Source organism: Pagrus pagrus, assembly GCF_965226575.1.
Source record: "Pagrus pagrus genome assembly, chromosome: 22".
In the NCBI taxonomy this organism is placed as follows: domain Eukaryota; kingdom Metazoa; phylum Chordata; class Actinopteri; order Spariformes; family Sparidae; genus Pagrus; species Pagrus pagrus.
Window position 1 is genome coordinate 16,314,399 of NC_140204.1, and position 16,136 is coordinate 16,330,534.

Genomic DNA, 16,136 nt, shown 5'->3' on the forward strand with positions numbered 1-16,136 from the left:
CAGTGACAAAAACAGAAAAGCAGCATTTTCTTTAAAAAGAAGCCGGCACTTTGCTTGAAATGACTTGATTAATCAATTACCAAAATTCACTTTCTGTTAAACGACTACCAGCAACTGTTTCAGCGCCATAACTTTCAAAGTTAAAGCACCCTTATTCAAAGATTAACACCTTACAATACCCATAATTAATAAGTGATACATTTATCTTTATTTAAACTTGGTTGGTTAGACAGTTCTTTGACTTAACAAACAACAAAATGATGCAATTGATTATTGTAAAGTTGCATCTGATGTTTATTATACTTTGAAATGGTAAATAAATACTGTGTAGGTCATTTATAAACACTATTTGGATGTCTAACACAAATAACTTAAGTTTAACTCAACTCTAACTCAAGTCAGAATAGCATGAATTGCTTGGATTACTTTTAACTGCATTTGGCCTCTTCGGTGTAGACAAATGGCCCTAAGGGTACAACCTGAGGATCTGGGGCCCGTTACAGCTGATATTCAACCTTTATTTACAGCCTAATGATTACAATTGAGTCAATTACAAAACAAAGAAAAGGAAAAACAACAATGAGGAGGTATAGTCAAACTTTGCTTTGCTCAAAGTTATCCCTTGATACTTGATTAAAAATATATATATTTTACTTGCATCTGTATCTTAACTGTGACAGAAAAACTATTTTTGTTCACTGAACTTGCTGCTGGTGAGAACACAGATGTTAAGTACAGTACTGAGCTCTCCTCTCCTGTCAACCTGTCTCTACTCAGCCCTGATGTTGATGTTCAGTGCTGCAGAGCGAGACTACTTCCCTCAGGCGAGAAGTCTCACCTGGGAGGAGGCCAGGAATCACTGCCAGGTACAACATGAAACTCAGTTATATGTACCAAAAAGGCTGTTCATTTATTAACAATTTTGCTGAAATAGAACGGTTGATAGTCATTAAAGACTGACAGGTGTAACGATATGTTTGCTCCACAAACCCCATAATGACCACTGAGTTGACTCACGACTGCTGAGGTTTGACTGTGTGGCCTTTCACACCCTGTCAGGTCTGTTTCAAAGACCTGGTGACACTGACTTCTGAAAACACCCAAATCATCGCTCTGAATCTCACCTCTGACCACTGGGTGGGCCTCCGCAAGAACCCTTACCCCACCAGCAACTCCACTATGTTCTGGTCCCGCTGGGCCAACGGGGATCCCCTCGCCTTCCAGAACTGGTACCCTGGTTGGCCGGTGTTGAAAGCCCCCTCCCAAAAAGAAGTCTGCTGCAGCTGCTCCTGTACCTGCCCAGAAAGAGCAACCTACCCCGCAGATGTGACAACTTTCAGTGGACTGACAGGAAACACAAATGACGTCACGGATTTTAGCATGTCAAGTTCTGGTGGACAGGGATCTACCTCCACGACGGGAGGCCTGCCACCGGTAGCAGCAGAATGTGTGCGATCACCAATGCGGTCCACAAACGTCTCAAACGGCACTGATGAGCACAATGTTGAAGACTCTTGTGTGGCCATGCTCAGCTTTGGGGCCTGGGTAGAAAGGAACTGCTCGGAGAATCTGCCTTTTATTTGTTATGAAGGTAAAACTCTTTGTTGTTTCCTCTCAGCACTGCACACAAACAATACACTCTATCCATCCTAATGTCCCCAAGTTTAATGTATGTTTCCATGAACAGTAAATACAAAAAATTTTACAACAAATACAACTATACACAGTGAGTTTTTCCCCCCTTTAATTTGTTTATTGATTTATAGGGCATATTTTATCTTCGACAGATCGAGATACAAACTCCACACAGATTATGGCGAATGAAACTAAACTTCCATTCCAAGTCCGATACCTGCCGAAAAAACCCTCCAAAGCATCAGAATAAAACACGAGGCAGCCCTCGAGAGTTTGACACAACAAAAAAAGGGCCAAAATACATTGAGCCAACACTTGCACAAAGTTTCTGAAAAATCTTCATCTCATTGCCAGATCGTTTCATCAGCCAAGTCACCGTGAGCAATGTGACTAACCAGAGCTCCATCCTCACGTGGCAACCCGGGCCCGGTAACATCAGCCATTACCGCTTAGAGGTCAAAGGCGACAGAGATCTGGAGCAAAATCAGACTGGCTTGACCTCGAATCTTGACAGCCTGACAGCCGGCACCAGCTACTCAGTCCAGGTGTTTCCTGTTAAATGTCAGAGAGACCTCAACCCGCAGAAGGTTGTCTTCTACACCAGTGAGTTAGCCTTGTTCTGTAACATCTGACTGCATTGGGATAATACTGTTAATAAGATTCATTGACACTTGTTAGCTTCAATTAATGGAACTGCTGTTTTCTTTACATCTACTCCTTTCTTTGGTACTGTGGTGTCTTTTCTGTCTAAATTTCTTGTCTGTCCTTTATTTTAGTACCAAACAAAGTCGAAAACCTCAAAGCCACCAACCAGACAGAAAGCTCTGTTACCCTGAGCTGGAACAAACCAGCAGGAAGTGTGGATTTCTATCTCATTAAGGTTAAAGATCGGGAGCCTGTAAATGTCTCAAAAGGCAGTGTGGTCAGGAAGGTCAGCAAACTGACACCTGGAAGCCGTTACACGTTCACCGTCCTGTCAGGAGTCAACGATATTTCCACATGGAGTGAAGAATCCAACATCACAGCATACACCAGTGAGTTTATATCACACTGAACTTTACACAAATCAAAGGATCAAAATGCCTGTTGGGACTAGTGTGAACTGCATGTGGCACCTTGTGCTCTCTTCTCTACAGACTTCTTCAATTTCATACAATTTTTAGCTTAAAGGTGCAATACGTAAGACTTTTAGTTGAAAACATCCGAACTGAAAACCAAAATGATCAACAGAATGTGAAGAAATAACGTAATGTCTATGTATTGCAAAGATATCTACTGAATGCTAATTGAACCGCTAGCTGCACGGCTAACTGAGCCAACTAGCTAATTGCAGCCACAGTTGGCAGCAGTTAGCGGTTATTCTAGTGATATGCTGCCCCCTGTTGATTTGGAGTATGAATTCGACAAGCGGCCAGACCTTACATATTGCTCCTTTAGATTTGGTAGCAAAATTTAACAGGAAGTACGCTTGACTCCAGTGAGAGCACATCAAAAGCTCTGGTTCATAGCTGGTAATTTCTTTCACACATAATGTGAAATTCAGTGGAGGCAAATTCGAGCCATGTCTGACAGCTGTGACATTTTAATGGTGGTCATTGTAAGTAAACTGAGTGATGTCGCGTCTGTTTCATATTTCCCGTCTATTTTCTCTTTCAGAACCCGGAATTGTTTCCAACTTGACGGTGTCTGACAATAGTAACACCTCACTGAAGCTTAGGTGGAAACGACCATCCGAAGGAGGCTACAAAGATTTCAGGGTGGTGGCAATGAGCAGCAGTAACACGTATGTATTTGCAGATAGAAAGTCCTTAATTGATTTACTTATATAAAGCAACATTATGTAGAAAACACCACTGTCTAGTTGTCTCTGGCTGCAGCACTATAAGTCAAAACACTTTCTTTCTTTCTCTTTAGTTCTAACAGCTTATTTTTTAATGATACGACGAGTCAAACAGAAGTGAAGGTCACAGACCTGCCGGTGGGCTCCAGCATAACCCTCATTGTGACAGCACGGGCCGATGGTGGTCTGGAGGGAGACAGCGCTACTACCGTCGGCTACACTAGTAACTCCGGACTAATGTTTTTTATGATTTACAGAAACAGACCAAAAAACTCCTGTCCTGCTGTGTTAATTGTCATTAATCTGACTTTGTGTTTCCCACATAGCTCCTGGACCAATTTCAAACCTGATTTTGGTCCCAACGAAAGACACCCTCAATGCCACCTGGAACTTCCCGGAGGGTGCCTTTTCATCTTTCAAAGTAACGCTCCAGCTGGATGGTGAAAATGTAAAAACACTTGAGACAAATACAGCTATGGCGTGCTTTGCTGGACTGAAGAATGCAGCCTATTACACAGTGATCGTCCGCATCGCTAAAGATAAGCTCGAAGGCCCACCAGTGGAAAAGTCCAATTTCACCTGTGAGTCACTTTGGCCCCTTGTTGCACAGAATGTAAATACACTGAATGGCTGTTGCTGAAAAATGCTCTTCTATAGTCCCAGATCAAAACTTAACATTTATGAAATTCACTGGATTGCAGGTTTATCCCATAAATCACTGCCTCATTTTCCCTCTCTTCCCTTTTTTCTCAGTGCCATTGCCGCCTACAGATGCCAAAGTCATCTCCGCTAATAAAACACAAATCACCTTCAAATGGGTCGCCCCCATCAACGCATCAAAACCCAAGTACGCTGTCAGACTCAGCTCCAGCTTCTGGAGCCACTCCTTTTCTGCCACTGTGAATACAACCGAACACATGTTTCATGGCTTAAGGTCAGGGACCAGGTACGAGTTTGAGGTGTGGACAGTGGTGGGTCACTTGTCAAGTTCCTCAGAAAAGCTGAATCATTGTACAGGTGAGACTTTCTGACCAGTAATATTTTATTTTTTTTTTACTGTCAGCAAGCTGTCAGTTTCAGTTTGCTGAAAATAGACTAAGACTTAAAACACTCTTGAGAAAAGTCCTATTGGTGCATTCACCTTGAGACTTTGTCATGTAAGAATGTGACCAAGATATTTGTACTCAGTGAAACATTTAATCCGAAAATAAGAAAACAGTTTCAATGCCACCTCAAACATGTGATTGACATTTCAGTACTTGTTACTTATTAGCTGACATATACACACCAATACTGATATATCTCTGTCTTTGTTCGCTCCCTACAGTGTTCACAAAGGCCTCAGAAAGAAATGAATGATTATGACCATTCTAAGTCAAAAGTCTTTGTAATTAATAATGAGAAACAGGAAGAAACAGGAGAAAAACAGGGGGAGTCTTGCAGCAAAATATTCCACAAAAACTGCACAACTGATCTTGTATAAATACATAATAAATGATGCATATATCAAAAAGCAATCCGTGTAAGCAGATGTTCACGTTCTGCTGAATATTAAAGATGTTAAGTTTTGTTTGCAAAGGTCTTGGATACTTTTCTTGCATTGCACCGGGAGACATTCTGCAGCTATAAACTACAAGTAACAACCATGAATCGTGCAGCAGGAGTCATGACAAGTTAATAAATGAATGTAGTTAGTAAATAATTGCACGTCCCTATTATTTCTACATCATTCTCTGACTTTTATGACTGTGAACAAGCTGTTCATCACATTGTACGTGGGATTAAAATAGAGTTTGACTGACAGCTTTTGAAGACATCAATCTCAATGAGAAAATGGTCAGCAGTGATGTGTACAATATTAGATTCGCCGTGATCAAATAAATAAAAGGAAGTGCAGATACTGTGTGCGTATCACTGGTAACTGAGTTAACAAAACAGACAACAGCGGACAGTATGTTCCTCCACATGTAAATTTTTACAGCATGAATGAGTGCACGCTTCCTCGTTCTGGCTTCCTCTTAACACAGTTTCTGTTTTTTTCCTCAGTGGCAGAGAAAAGGGAAATCAGCCTGGCTATGTTGTGTTCTTCGGCAGAATCTCTCCTCTGTGATAAGAGCACCACGAGGGAAAGTGTGTTTCTTCAGGTAATGCACAAAAACAAACAGGGTTTGGTTTTAATTGTACGAAATAGTCTCTCATCTGCTAAAATAGACAACAATTAAAGGGACGTGCATTTATTATTTTGAGTGGTTTGTGTTTCATGTTTTTAAAACTTTATGTCTACTAATATCTTTCTTTATTTTCATGTGTTTTGTCGCAGTTGCGTGAACATTTCCGCAACAAGTTGGACGACGATGTTTTCTGGTCACTTGAGACGCTGTAAACTGAAAACCGAGCAACACCATGTGCTTTTATTTTGAATATTTAATTTGTATTGGTGAAGGTCTTTTCTGTATGAAATCAAATGTTGACTCACTGTTTGTTATATTTAGTCACAAGAGATTTTACTTTGGTGTTTTGTGATTTTAAATCGAGTGATGAATTCTTATAATGTAAACTGACTCATGTAAACCTACTATATAATAACACTAGAATGTATTTTAAATCTGTGCTGCTTACTCTTTTTTTTTATGAATTTTGTATAATGTTTTTCCTTGGTTTTGTTTGCCACGTATGGCAAGAAAAAAAGACATAAAAAGTCCAAATTATGAGAAACTAAGAGAAAGTTATGAGATTGTAAATGAAAATTTGGCTCGCTGAATGGAAAATACAAGAAAGAAAGTAAAAGGATACCATATACATTTTGATTTTTCGTGTTTAACTTTTTATTTATTTCGTCAATTGCCTTCCAGATATGTGTCTGATGATGAAACTAAATAAAAACAAAACAAAATGTGAAAATGATCGAGTTTTCCTTCTGACGATACACCACAGTGACCTTCTTTACAGTTGAATAGAATATATACTATATATGTAATACCATATACTATATATGTAATGTTATACTACACAAATAACAATGTTTGTTTACAGGTGCAATATGTAAAGATTGCTCCCCTTTGCGTGTTCATGCTCAAAACAATTAGGGAGGAGCATATCACCAGCGTAACATTAACTGCTAATTGCTGCTTACTGTAGCAGCTTTAAATAAACACTTACTGCATTCACATCCTGTATATGTAAGCTGTTAGTACTCTGAACGCCCTGCCAACTTCCTCTATTAAACTTTAATTTTGGGCTCCCTCGTCGAAGAGGATGGCTATGATATGAGGAAGGGGCTGAGCGGTCACATTTCATTTAAGGGGTTTAAAATGAGCAAAGGAGCATGTGAAACAGTTGAATCAGGACGAAGAGCATCAAACAGCTGCATGGAGATGAGAAACCAGGAGGATGATGCTGAGAGGGAAGCACCTGCAGGTTAGTTGTAAGCTGGTCTAAATAAAGTGTGCTTTTACATATAGAGCTTGAAAAAGATGATATTTTCTCAATATTTTTACTTAAAAACAACAACCATGTTCTTGTAAAGTCTTATCTGTATACGTGCATCACAGTATAACATTCTTAAACTTTTAAACTTATCTGTATTTTTGTGTTTCACCCCGAATAGACTGACTGATGTTTCATTTACAGGCCGAACAACAACAAACAAAGCAAGGTCCAAGTTTATGTTTCCATTTTTTTTGGCGTCACAGTTTTATCTTGATGACTGTGAGGTCAAAAGGGTCATCCAAGATAAAGATGGATAAGAGGTCACAATAAAGCTGAAAATGATTCCCAGACTTTTCTTTTCCCACAACTGGTGCAGGATCCTGTCAAACCTGTCGGCTGACAGCTGGTGTGGCTGTCGTCATGGCGACAGCAATCCTGGTCCTTGGACTTTCTTTGTGTTTCGTATTACATGGTGAGTTTTAATATAGAATAATGCATTTTATACGTTTACTTAAACCTTTACTGCATCCTGAACAAAAACAAATTGTAAAAAAAAAAAAAACTTGAACTTGAAACAAAGTTTCAGTTTATATTCAGCAGTTTCTCCTTAAACACATTGTTTGAACTCTGCGGTCTAACGAACGTGAAAATGCATTTCCTTCCTCATTAAACCATCGCAAAACAAATAGTTTTTTTGAAACTTGCATTGTTGACATCAGTGTTTACTTCCTGGCAGTCTTCTTCTTCCCTGCCTTTGCTTGAGCATTAATGTGTTTTCTTGATGCTCTACCGCTACCTGAAGATCAGTGGAATAGAGTGTATTTATTGGCAGAAATGTATATCCTGCTGTTTGCCGGCATGTATGTGTAACATTGCTCAAAAACTCCACAGAGCACCGTTCATTTGTCACTCACATTAATGTTATGTTACATTTTGGCACGCCACAGTAAAACAAAGCACAGGTTGCTATCATTTGTGGTATCAGCAACACCTTTGCTTTTTACAAGTATGACAAGTCAAAATGTCTACTGTGAACAAGGTGAAGCCAAACACAATCCTACCCAGTTAAGCCTGATGGACCCAGAACAAGTGAAAACACCTGTGTAGTGGTGGAAGAAATATTCCGCCAGAATCATGAAAATGAAAGCTCGTGGTAGCAGCTTTAATGTTTAAAAGTAAAAGTGCTCATTATCTAAAATGGTCCCTTCCATGGTGTTAAATTATAGAGCCTTGAACGTCCTGGAAGTAGATATACCTTATTAACCAATGCCCACAAGAACATGATAAAAACAAGATAGTTCTGTTGCTGGGAAGTTTACAACGTTATCCTTCTTATAATGTGAATAGCTTTTCACAACTTCAACCTGAGCAGGTCTAATCAGCACTAAAACTCACTCCCTCCTTCTGTCGTCTTGTAAATAATAACGTGTCATCTGTCACATGGACAGCAGCACCAGGAGTGGATCAGACCTCCAAAACTTCAGAGAAGAAGCTGACGGAGCGTCTGCAGCAGTGCCAAAAAGAGCATCACGACCTGAACCTGATGCTTCATGCTGTCACTCAGGGTACATCTAAGTTTACTACTGTGAAACTGACATCTGACATCCTGCAAATGTGACATCTCTAAATGTTCCTCTCCTGCCGTGTGCAGACTCCAGGTGCAGACTGTGTCCAGACGGCTGGCTGTGGTGGAGGGGTCACTGCTACTTCTTTTCGGTGGGGCTGCAGGAGAATCGTCGGTGGAATGAGAGCGCCGAGTTCTGCCGGAAACACAACAGCAGCCTGGCTGTGATCAGAGACACTGCAGAGATGGTAACACCTTGTAGGAGGCTCTTAAGCTCTGCTTTACACCAGTGAAATGAGTCAGGATTAGACAGGGAATAAGAAAAGTACATGTTTGTCACAACTAAAACAATTCCCATGATGTTCATATGACAAGAACTAAACACCGAATAAAGGCCTCCAACTGTTGCTTCCTCTTCAGGAATTTATCCAAGGTGTGATGAGGAGGTTCCCTCAGTTTCCCTTCCTGTGGGTGGGACTGACAGACACCGAGCAGGAGGGTCAGTGGCTGTGGTGGGACGGGACGGACATCCAGCACTACATGCCGTAAGTCCAGATCAGCAGACAGGACAAACTAGTTTCAAATGCAGGACTCGATAAGAGGAATGATGAAGACTAATATGATTTATCATTGCCTGGTAATGCTCTTTATTTATTTGTGGATCTTTGACACTGTCCTCAAAGAAAGACAGGTGAACTAACATCCCAATTTGTTCTACATTTGTTTAGTACATGTATTTACGAATCTATTGTCTTATGAAGATAGTTATTATATTTACATAAATATATATGTACCCCATTATAGCTCAGGAGACATTCGTTTGTGAATATTAAATATTTGTGAAACAATAGTTGCATTTGTCGATGCTTATTTACTTTCAAGTTGTGAGATACGTTATTGTCATTGTTCTGCTGTGCAAAACAACAACACAGCAAAATCGGCATGACATTCCCTTTTGTTAGGAAGGACACAATATAAAAAGAGCAATATTTTAAAAAAGGAGATGAATGTAATGAACAAAATACAACAAAAAAGCACAAAAATATGTTATAAAACGCTTTATTTTGTGGGTGTTTATTACAACGATATTGTACATTTATACATACATATACATATATACACTGACATACACATTCATACAACTTTGATAAAAAAAAAAATGATGTAAACTATTGTATCCATTTACATCTATTCATACTTCAGTCATCACTTATTTAAATATGTTGACACAAATGAATCTTATTCAGATTAAAATGCTGATGTCATCCCTTATCACCTGTGAATGTGTGTGTTGAAGGCTGACAGTGGAGTGGGATGCTGATCACAGGGACTGTGCAGACCTGAGGGGAGGAGGGAGCCTCTTCGCTGCCAACTGTGAGGCTTATGGACCCTGGGCTTGTCAGAGAGACTCCTGACAGGCAGCGCAACCATCTACACAAAGTTTTATTTCTTTATGTACAATGTGGACACATTTTGAAAAAACTTTTTTTTACACTAAATAATTCAACATTGCTCCAGTTACACTTTTATCATGAAAAGTTATGTACGTTCTTGAAGGATGAAGTCAGCTTTACAAAAGTGGGTTTCAAAGGCGTTTATTGAAGAGAGATACATGTCGTGGATATGTGGTGCAATAATGTCATGTCAACCCAGATATCAAAATCAACATATATGTATGAAATAATTAAATGAAAGTGCATAGTAAAGTGCATGCATGTACGTATTTGGATGCAGAATGTGTTCACACTGTCATGTTGTAAAAATCTTTTTCAACACATCACAGCTTCATTTTCAGACAGACTCAACCACCTTATTCCATATAATTTCATTTTCTTAAATAAATATTTTTATATTCACTCAAAGTTGAGTTTTGTGTTTCTCAGGGTCTGATAAAAAATCTACACTTGTGTCATTGAAGACATTTTTTAGAGTGCTGTGATCAGATACATCGGTTAACTTGTTCTATCATCAGCACTTTGACGTAGTTCAGTCTACGTCCTCGTCTCTACTAGTCAGTTTTTAACTTTGGTTTAAGAGATTTTTAAAGTCAGTTTAAAGGGGAGAAAACTTGCTGCCTTCAAATGGCGTCGTGCCCTTCTTGTGGTGTTTACAAGTTGTCACGTGTCAGCTGACATGCCCAGAAATGTTGGAGGCCATGGAAGTTTGTAGTCGCGTAGAGTCTTTGTCATTTTATAATATGTCTGAAAATGTTGATATTCCCAAAAGCATTATCTTTTTTTGCACCTTTGCTTTTCGTTAGCCACTGGCTTGCTTGCTAAATTGTTAGCCTGGGTGGCTTCTAGACTTAGAAGTCTTCTCACGACTTAATCCCTACAATGCAAGCCCCCAGGAACAGCACCAGGCTTTAGCAGCCATAAAATGGTGGATAAGCTGTTTTGAGCGTCACAACCCCCATCATAATTTGAGCCATTCAGTCCAGTAACATTTTGAAAGTCTAGAAGAGACGCACAATGCAATCATTTTAATCCCGTTCAATTTAGCAGGGGCCCAAACAGGAAGTTAGCCGCTTGGTCTGCAGAAGACTCAGGGAAATTTAAACAGGAGAGTCTAACTTTTTTGGCTTCATGCGCCACTGAGCAGCTTTCCAAAACTGTATTAGACTTTTTCTTGTTATATCCATGCTTGAACACCAATCATATCATGACGACTCATGTTGTAATCATGAGCTCACGAGTTCCATCTGAAGGCAGCGACTGACAGATATATTTAAAGTAACATTAGGAGAGAAGGCAAATTCAAGAGAAATCCTAAATAATTTGGTGGTTTTTTGCGAGTCAGAGTTGATGCTTTTCGATTAAGTTTCAATCTAACTGATGGCCACACATTTAGTAAGAAATCTTTGTATGAATTTGTTTCTCAAAGTGAATTCTTATCCAGTAAGAGTCGTTGAGGTCTCAGTTCACCAAGATATTGTGTGGTGGTGTGATCTTCATGAGTGTGCGGCCATCCAGCGGGGCGAACAGAGGGTACAGCTTCCCTCTGAAGGTTCCGGTGAAGGTGTAGATGTGCGATTTCGTTTCTGCATTGTAGAAGGAGATCTGGCCCTCTTTGTAGTCTAAGTAGATCCCCATACGTCTGGGCATGAGGCCGACAGGAAGAGGTGACTCCGGTTTGGTGCAGGCGTAGAAATGATTTGTGCTGCGCCACAGGACCCAGTAGCCCTCCTTCGGGGTCATAGGGAAGCGCCCGCTACGCTTGGACTCAGCGGTCGTCATTCCAATGCGCCAGTAGCCATTGTTGGCTATGTCTACCTCCCAGTAGTGGCGGCCAGAGCTGTAGCCTTCCCAGCCCAGCACGCCGGTCCAGGTGTCGAATCTCTGGGTGCTGTAAGCCAGGTCGGACTCTGAGTGACCCTCCTGGACTATACGCTGGTCGTCTGACAGCTGCAGCCAGGGGTGGTTGGTCAATGGGTCGAGGATCACATCAGCTGATAGGAAAAAGAGGCACAAATGAGTTTCTTGTATTCTGAGCATGATGTTTGATTTGTCTCTGTTCTATTTGAGATGAAGATAAATGTGGAAGGTTGAGTTTACCTGCTGCGCTGCAAATCCAACTCCAAACTGAAAATAGACACACAGACATTATGTTAAAGTGGCGGTGAATAACACAGGAAATATTTATTGTACATGGTGACTTTCTTGTGCAATGGTGCCCCACTGCATACAGCTGTGCACCCCGCCTTTTTTTCCCCCCCTGCCCCTCAACCAGTCCACCTGCTTAAAGTCTCTACAAATCATAATCAAAAAAGACTTGGAACTACTTGTCTGAATAACAAATAGTTACCCTATAGGGAGCTGTAATGTGAACAAAAACAGATTTAAATAAATGCACACCTGAGTTGGGGATGTATCTGGGAATTCCTGCCTTCCATGTTTTTTGCTTTGCCAGCAGCCATAATTTTGGAATCATCATCTGAAAAGGAAAACAAAGATAAATTAAATGTTTCATAGGAACAGTGATTCTGCCTTCCTTTATGACCACAGTTTGCAAATAAAATCATGACCAGTAAATCTTGTAAATGCAGTTTGAACCACCATTAGCACACAGACAGAAAAAAGCAGCTTGTTGTTGCTGCAGTTGTCAAAAGTCTGAGTGTCAAAGCCTTAACCCAAGCTGAAATAAGGTAAAACCAGTCAGGTAATAACCTTCAAATCTTCCTTCAAGTATATATAAGAATCTTATCTATATCAGGTGTACAGCACACCATCGTCTGCAAAAGTGCTGACTGGTTATCAGGGACATTTATGGTTGCATTTTACCAGGCCAGAGGCTCAGTGGGTTCATTTGCTGCTAATCCGCACGCATTCAGAGAGCAGGGGTCAATAAATCAGACGTTGCATAACATTGTTTCATAACCTGGTCATGTCTGCTCTGCATGGCATCGCAGGTCAACCTCTGCTTGGTTTTCGGTTGAAGCCAATTATGTTTTATGGCTTTGACGATGGTTTACTTGTGTGCTATCAGACAAGTTAAAATGTTTATCTTTATTTTAAAGTGACCTTCGATTTCATTTAGGTCTTCTGAGGAACCCAAGTTCGTGGTAAAAACACTTCCTTGTTCGACTGAATTTTTTTTTTTACAAGAAATGGCTTCAACCAGGCCCCTCACCGGATTATCTTCCTTGAGCAGAGACCAGGTGATGAACTCCAGCAGCGGCAGCAAATTAACCAGCCGTTTCTTCTTCAGGCCCAGCAGACGCAGCACTTTGGCGAGCTCCTCGCTCTGCACGCCACAATTCTGCAAAACACAAATACTCATTTCAGCTCATGCAAGATTTTGTGCTGTTTCTTCTTTTCTTTAAAAAAAAAAAACACTGTTAGAGTTGTGGGTGTTACTTTCTGTTGACAGTAAAAACGTTTCAGTTTTCTTTAACTTTCGGTCTCAGGTTTACGATTTCTCACCTCAGTCGCCTTGTGCAACTCCTTCGCCCACTCCATGATCCTCATTTCGGCCTCCTTATTGGCATCTTTATCTTCTTTATTTTCAAGCTCTTCCCTCTCAGATGCCCAGGGTGTCTCCTTCAGGTGCTAAGGACACAAAATCAGTAATTAAAGATCATTTTTTTGAGCAATTTGCTGTATCCAAGTAGGCTATCTTTGATCTGTAATTGAAAATTACAGTATAATGTTGTGTATAAACTGACTTTGTCGACATGGTGGAGTTCGTCGGCCCATTCCAGGATCAGTTTCCTGCTCTCCTCAAGACTGCGCTCTGTACGCGGGTCTGAACTGTGGGCTTGTTTGCTGGATCCCTTATCTGGATTTCCTCTGCCCTGCTAAAACACAACACCACAAACTGTCAGACAATGTCATACACAACACAAAGGTGTGCTACTGTGACAATTAGACGACAGTAAGACAAATAAGTTGCAAGGTGAAAGCTCAGGAAAACTGGGACACCATCATCCGCTACAGCTAATTTACAGGTCTTATTAAATATTAATTCTATCAAATAGGTCACACGTGGCATGTTTTCCCTTTTCAGATGTCAAAAGGGCCAGATTAAAGACATAAGAGCCCCTTGTAAAAAGAAAAGGGTCAATAAACACGTGACCGATCAGCATCCAGCTGACCAATTAAGGTCATCGACACTCCTCATGAGTGAGCAAAGCAATTGTCTCCTGCAGCTGTGCTTATTCAGTCTGTGTACTCATGAATGCTGTGTCACCTTGCATTTTGTTAGCATCAAAAGGCTCTCATCTCAAGGAAATCAAGGGTGTAAAATGGGGTGAGTAAACCTTTAACAACAGCACTTTCTTGTCTTGTTTTATTGCACTATTTGTTCTGATTAATGAGTCATAAATATCAACCTGTCCGTCTTTTGTCCTTGCCTCCCTCATGCCCTACCTTGCACACTTGGTCCACCTGCTCCTTCCAGTGATTGATGAACTGCACACACTCCTGCAAGTTGCGCAGATCCTTCAGGCTGCCCTTATGAGAGTGTTGCTGCAGGAAACACAACACATTTAGATCTTTATATTCCAACTGTAGGTTTAAAAATTAACCCAAATCTCAAGCTAAGCAAAATGGATCATTAACAAGATCATGGATGTTTTTCTACCTGTCTGGTGGCATTGCTGATGTTGGCAGATCTGGTGGGGACCGAGCTGCTAGACTGGCGGTCCTCCTCAGGCAGGGTCCAGCGTACAGCCCCAATGGAGCTGCTCTGGGTGCTGCTGCCATCCTCGTTCAGCAGTATGCTCACCCCTGCAGCGGGGACAGATTCAGGAGAATCTCAGTTAACGTGTAAGAAATGTGACAAATTTGATTGTTAGCTTTTCAGAGTGGCTTTCTGAGCATCTGATTGAATGTAAGCTACACGAACGCTACATTATCAGCCCACACTGAGCAGAGGTTTAAAGTTATCAAACATGGAAGCACAGGAGCAGTTTGTGCTTTCACTGACAGGGATTGAATAGAATCATCAAAAAAAACCTACTTTTACCGGTTTTCAGGATACCCTTCTTCTCCATGATGGCGTCCTCACCCTGTGTGGTGTGGAGAACACATGAACAGAATTAAATGTGGAGTATGGACCCATAAAAATACCACATTTAAAAGGTTAATTATATTAACTTAATGTATTTTAAGTATCAAAAGTAGTCATACTTTAGAGAAATGGCCCCTGTGAGTGTCATTCAAACTATTTTATTTACTGTACAGTAATAACATATTTATAACATCACATAAAACGAAGTATTTCAGGATATAAGTTTGTTTGAAATAAGTGAAAAATATTTCAGTGGAAATATGAAACAGCTCCAGTAAACTGTAAACTTTAAGAGTTGACTTTACTTTAATAAAAAAGTCAGGAAAATTGACAAATAAAGGACACGTAAATTTAAGTTGTACGAGCCACAAAGTTTAAACAACTTAAAATTATTTATTAACTTTTCTTGATCATTTTTATTTAAAAAAAATAAAAATAAACATATTTGTTTTAATCAAAGGCACTTTGTCAGATATGAAAGTGTCATTTAGATGTGATTCACTTGTAAAGACGTACAGAAAGCTATACATTTACAATAATTATTTTTTTTTATTACTCTAAATGAAAACCGGCACCTCCAAAGCAATTTAAAAGTTTAATTATGGCGTCATATGACCAAACCAAACCTCAAATCACGATGATTTGTAGATCAGTGATGCGTCAATATCAGTTTAAAAAATGAGGCAAACTCTCTTGAGCTTAAACAATAATTAATAATAATGATATAAATGATAAATGTATTTATAAAAGAACGCTGACTTTACGTTGAAAAAAACAGTAATAAAAGTAAATAAAATCCTAAACATGATATAAAACAAGCTTAAATTGTTTAAATTTGACAACAATCCATCAGTTAAGGAAAAGCCATGTCAAAAGTGTTTTAATTGATTCTGCAGTGATAAAATACTTAAAATTATACCAACAAGGCGAAAATGATTATTTTTAAATGGTTTGAAAAATATCATAAATTAAGAAGAAAATGTACAAATATTTTGTTATAACTGAATTCATATGACACAGACACACATACAGTAGATAATATATAACCTCTGCTGATATCACTGTGTCGTACCTGTGGTCTGAGGCGGAGGTGATGCAGCTCTCTGCTGGTGGAGCAGACTGGACAGCCTCTGCTCTCAGATCAACCTATTTGTTCCT

General features: G+C 39.9%; 3 protein-coding genes across 4 annotated transcripts; 2 read left to right on the top strand and 1 right to left on the bottom strand.

The window, feature by feature from the left end:
* The first annotated feature begins 1,429 nt into the window (after positions 1-1,429).
* On the top strand, positions 1,430-6,256 carry LOC311251413 (receptor-type tyrosine-protein phosphatase eta). Its single transcript, XM_084343811.1, has 9 exons — positions 1,430-1,591; positions 1,990-2,238; positions 2,412-2,669; positions 3,292-3,418; positions 3,550-3,698; positions 3,802-4,056; positions 4,229-4,492; positions 5,522-5,619; positions 5,796-6,256. The coding sequence occupies exons 1-9, from the start codon at positions 1,462-1,464 to the stop codon at positions 5,856-5,858; spliced, it is 1,593 nt and encodes a 530-aa protein (XP_084199937.1). The 5' UTR covers positions 1,430-1,461; the 3' UTR covers positions 5,859-6,256.
* Positions 6,257-6,811: 555 nt separating this feature from the next.
* Positions 6,812-10,504, top strand: LOC311251528 (CD209 antigen-like protein C). Of its 2 annotated transcripts, none has more exons than XM_084343995.1 (6): positions 6,812-6,892; positions 7,281-7,376; positions 8,353-8,469; positions 8,556-8,716; positions 8,889-9,013; positions 9,766-10,504. In XM_084343995.1, the coding sequence occupies exons 1-6, from the start codon at positions 6,844-6,846 to the stop codon at positions 9,881-9,883; spliced, it is 666 nt and encodes a 221-aa protein (XP_084200121.1). In that variant the 5' UTR covers positions 6,812-6,843; the 3' UTR covers positions 9,884-10,504. The 2 variants fall into 2 exon arrangements, with proteins under 2 accessions (XP_084200121.1, XP_084200122.1); XM_084343996.1 differs by having other exon boundaries at positions 8,356-8,469.
* An 879-nt stretch (positions 10,505-11,383) lies between these two features.
* LOC311251273 (uncharacterized protein) lies at positions 11,384-14,961 on the bottom strand (the record flags this gene model as incomplete). Its single annotated transcript, XM_084343649.1, has 9 exons — positions 11,384-11,916; positions 12,023-12,049; positions 12,323-12,401; positions 13,098-13,226; positions 13,391-13,516; positions 13,633-13,764; positions 14,336-14,434; positions 14,550-14,695; positions 14,934-14,961. 9 exons carry the CDS (start codon positions 14,959-14,961, stop codon positions 11,384-11,386), a joined length of 1,299 nt encoding a protein of 432 aa, XP_084199775.1.
* Positions 14,962-16,136: the final 1,175 nt, after the last annotated feature.

What these genes read in the sequence shown, in the direction of transcription:
- LOC311251413 (XM_084343811.1), top strand. Translation starts at nt 1,462, where the DNA reads ATGCGGTCCACAAACGTCTCAAACGGCACTGATGAGCACAATGTTGAA. An exon ending in GAAGGTTGTCTTCTACACCA is followed by an intron (nt 2,239 to 2,411) that starts GTGAGTTAGCCT and finishes CCTTTATTTTAG; the next exon opens with TACCAAACAAAGTCGAAAAC. An exon ending in GGGAAAGTGTGTTTCTTCAG is followed by an intron (nt 5,620 to 5,795) that starts GTAATGCACAAA and finishes GTTTTGTCGCAG; the next exon opens with TTGCGTGAACATTTCCGCAA.
- LOC311251528 (XM_084343995.1), top strand. Translation starts at nt 6,844, where the DNA reads ATGGAGATGAGAAACCAGGAGGATGATGCTGAGAGGGAAGCACCTGCA. An exon ending in TGAGAGGGAAGCACCTGCAG is followed by an intron (nt 6,893 to 7,280) that starts GTTAGTTGTAAG and finishes CAACTGGTGCAG; the next exon opens with GATCCTGTCAAACCTGTCGG. An exon ending in TCAGAGACACTGCAGAGATG is followed by an intron (nt 8,717 to 8,888) that starts GTAACACCTTGT and finishes CTTCCTCTTCAG; the next exon opens with GAATTTATCCAAGGTGTGAT.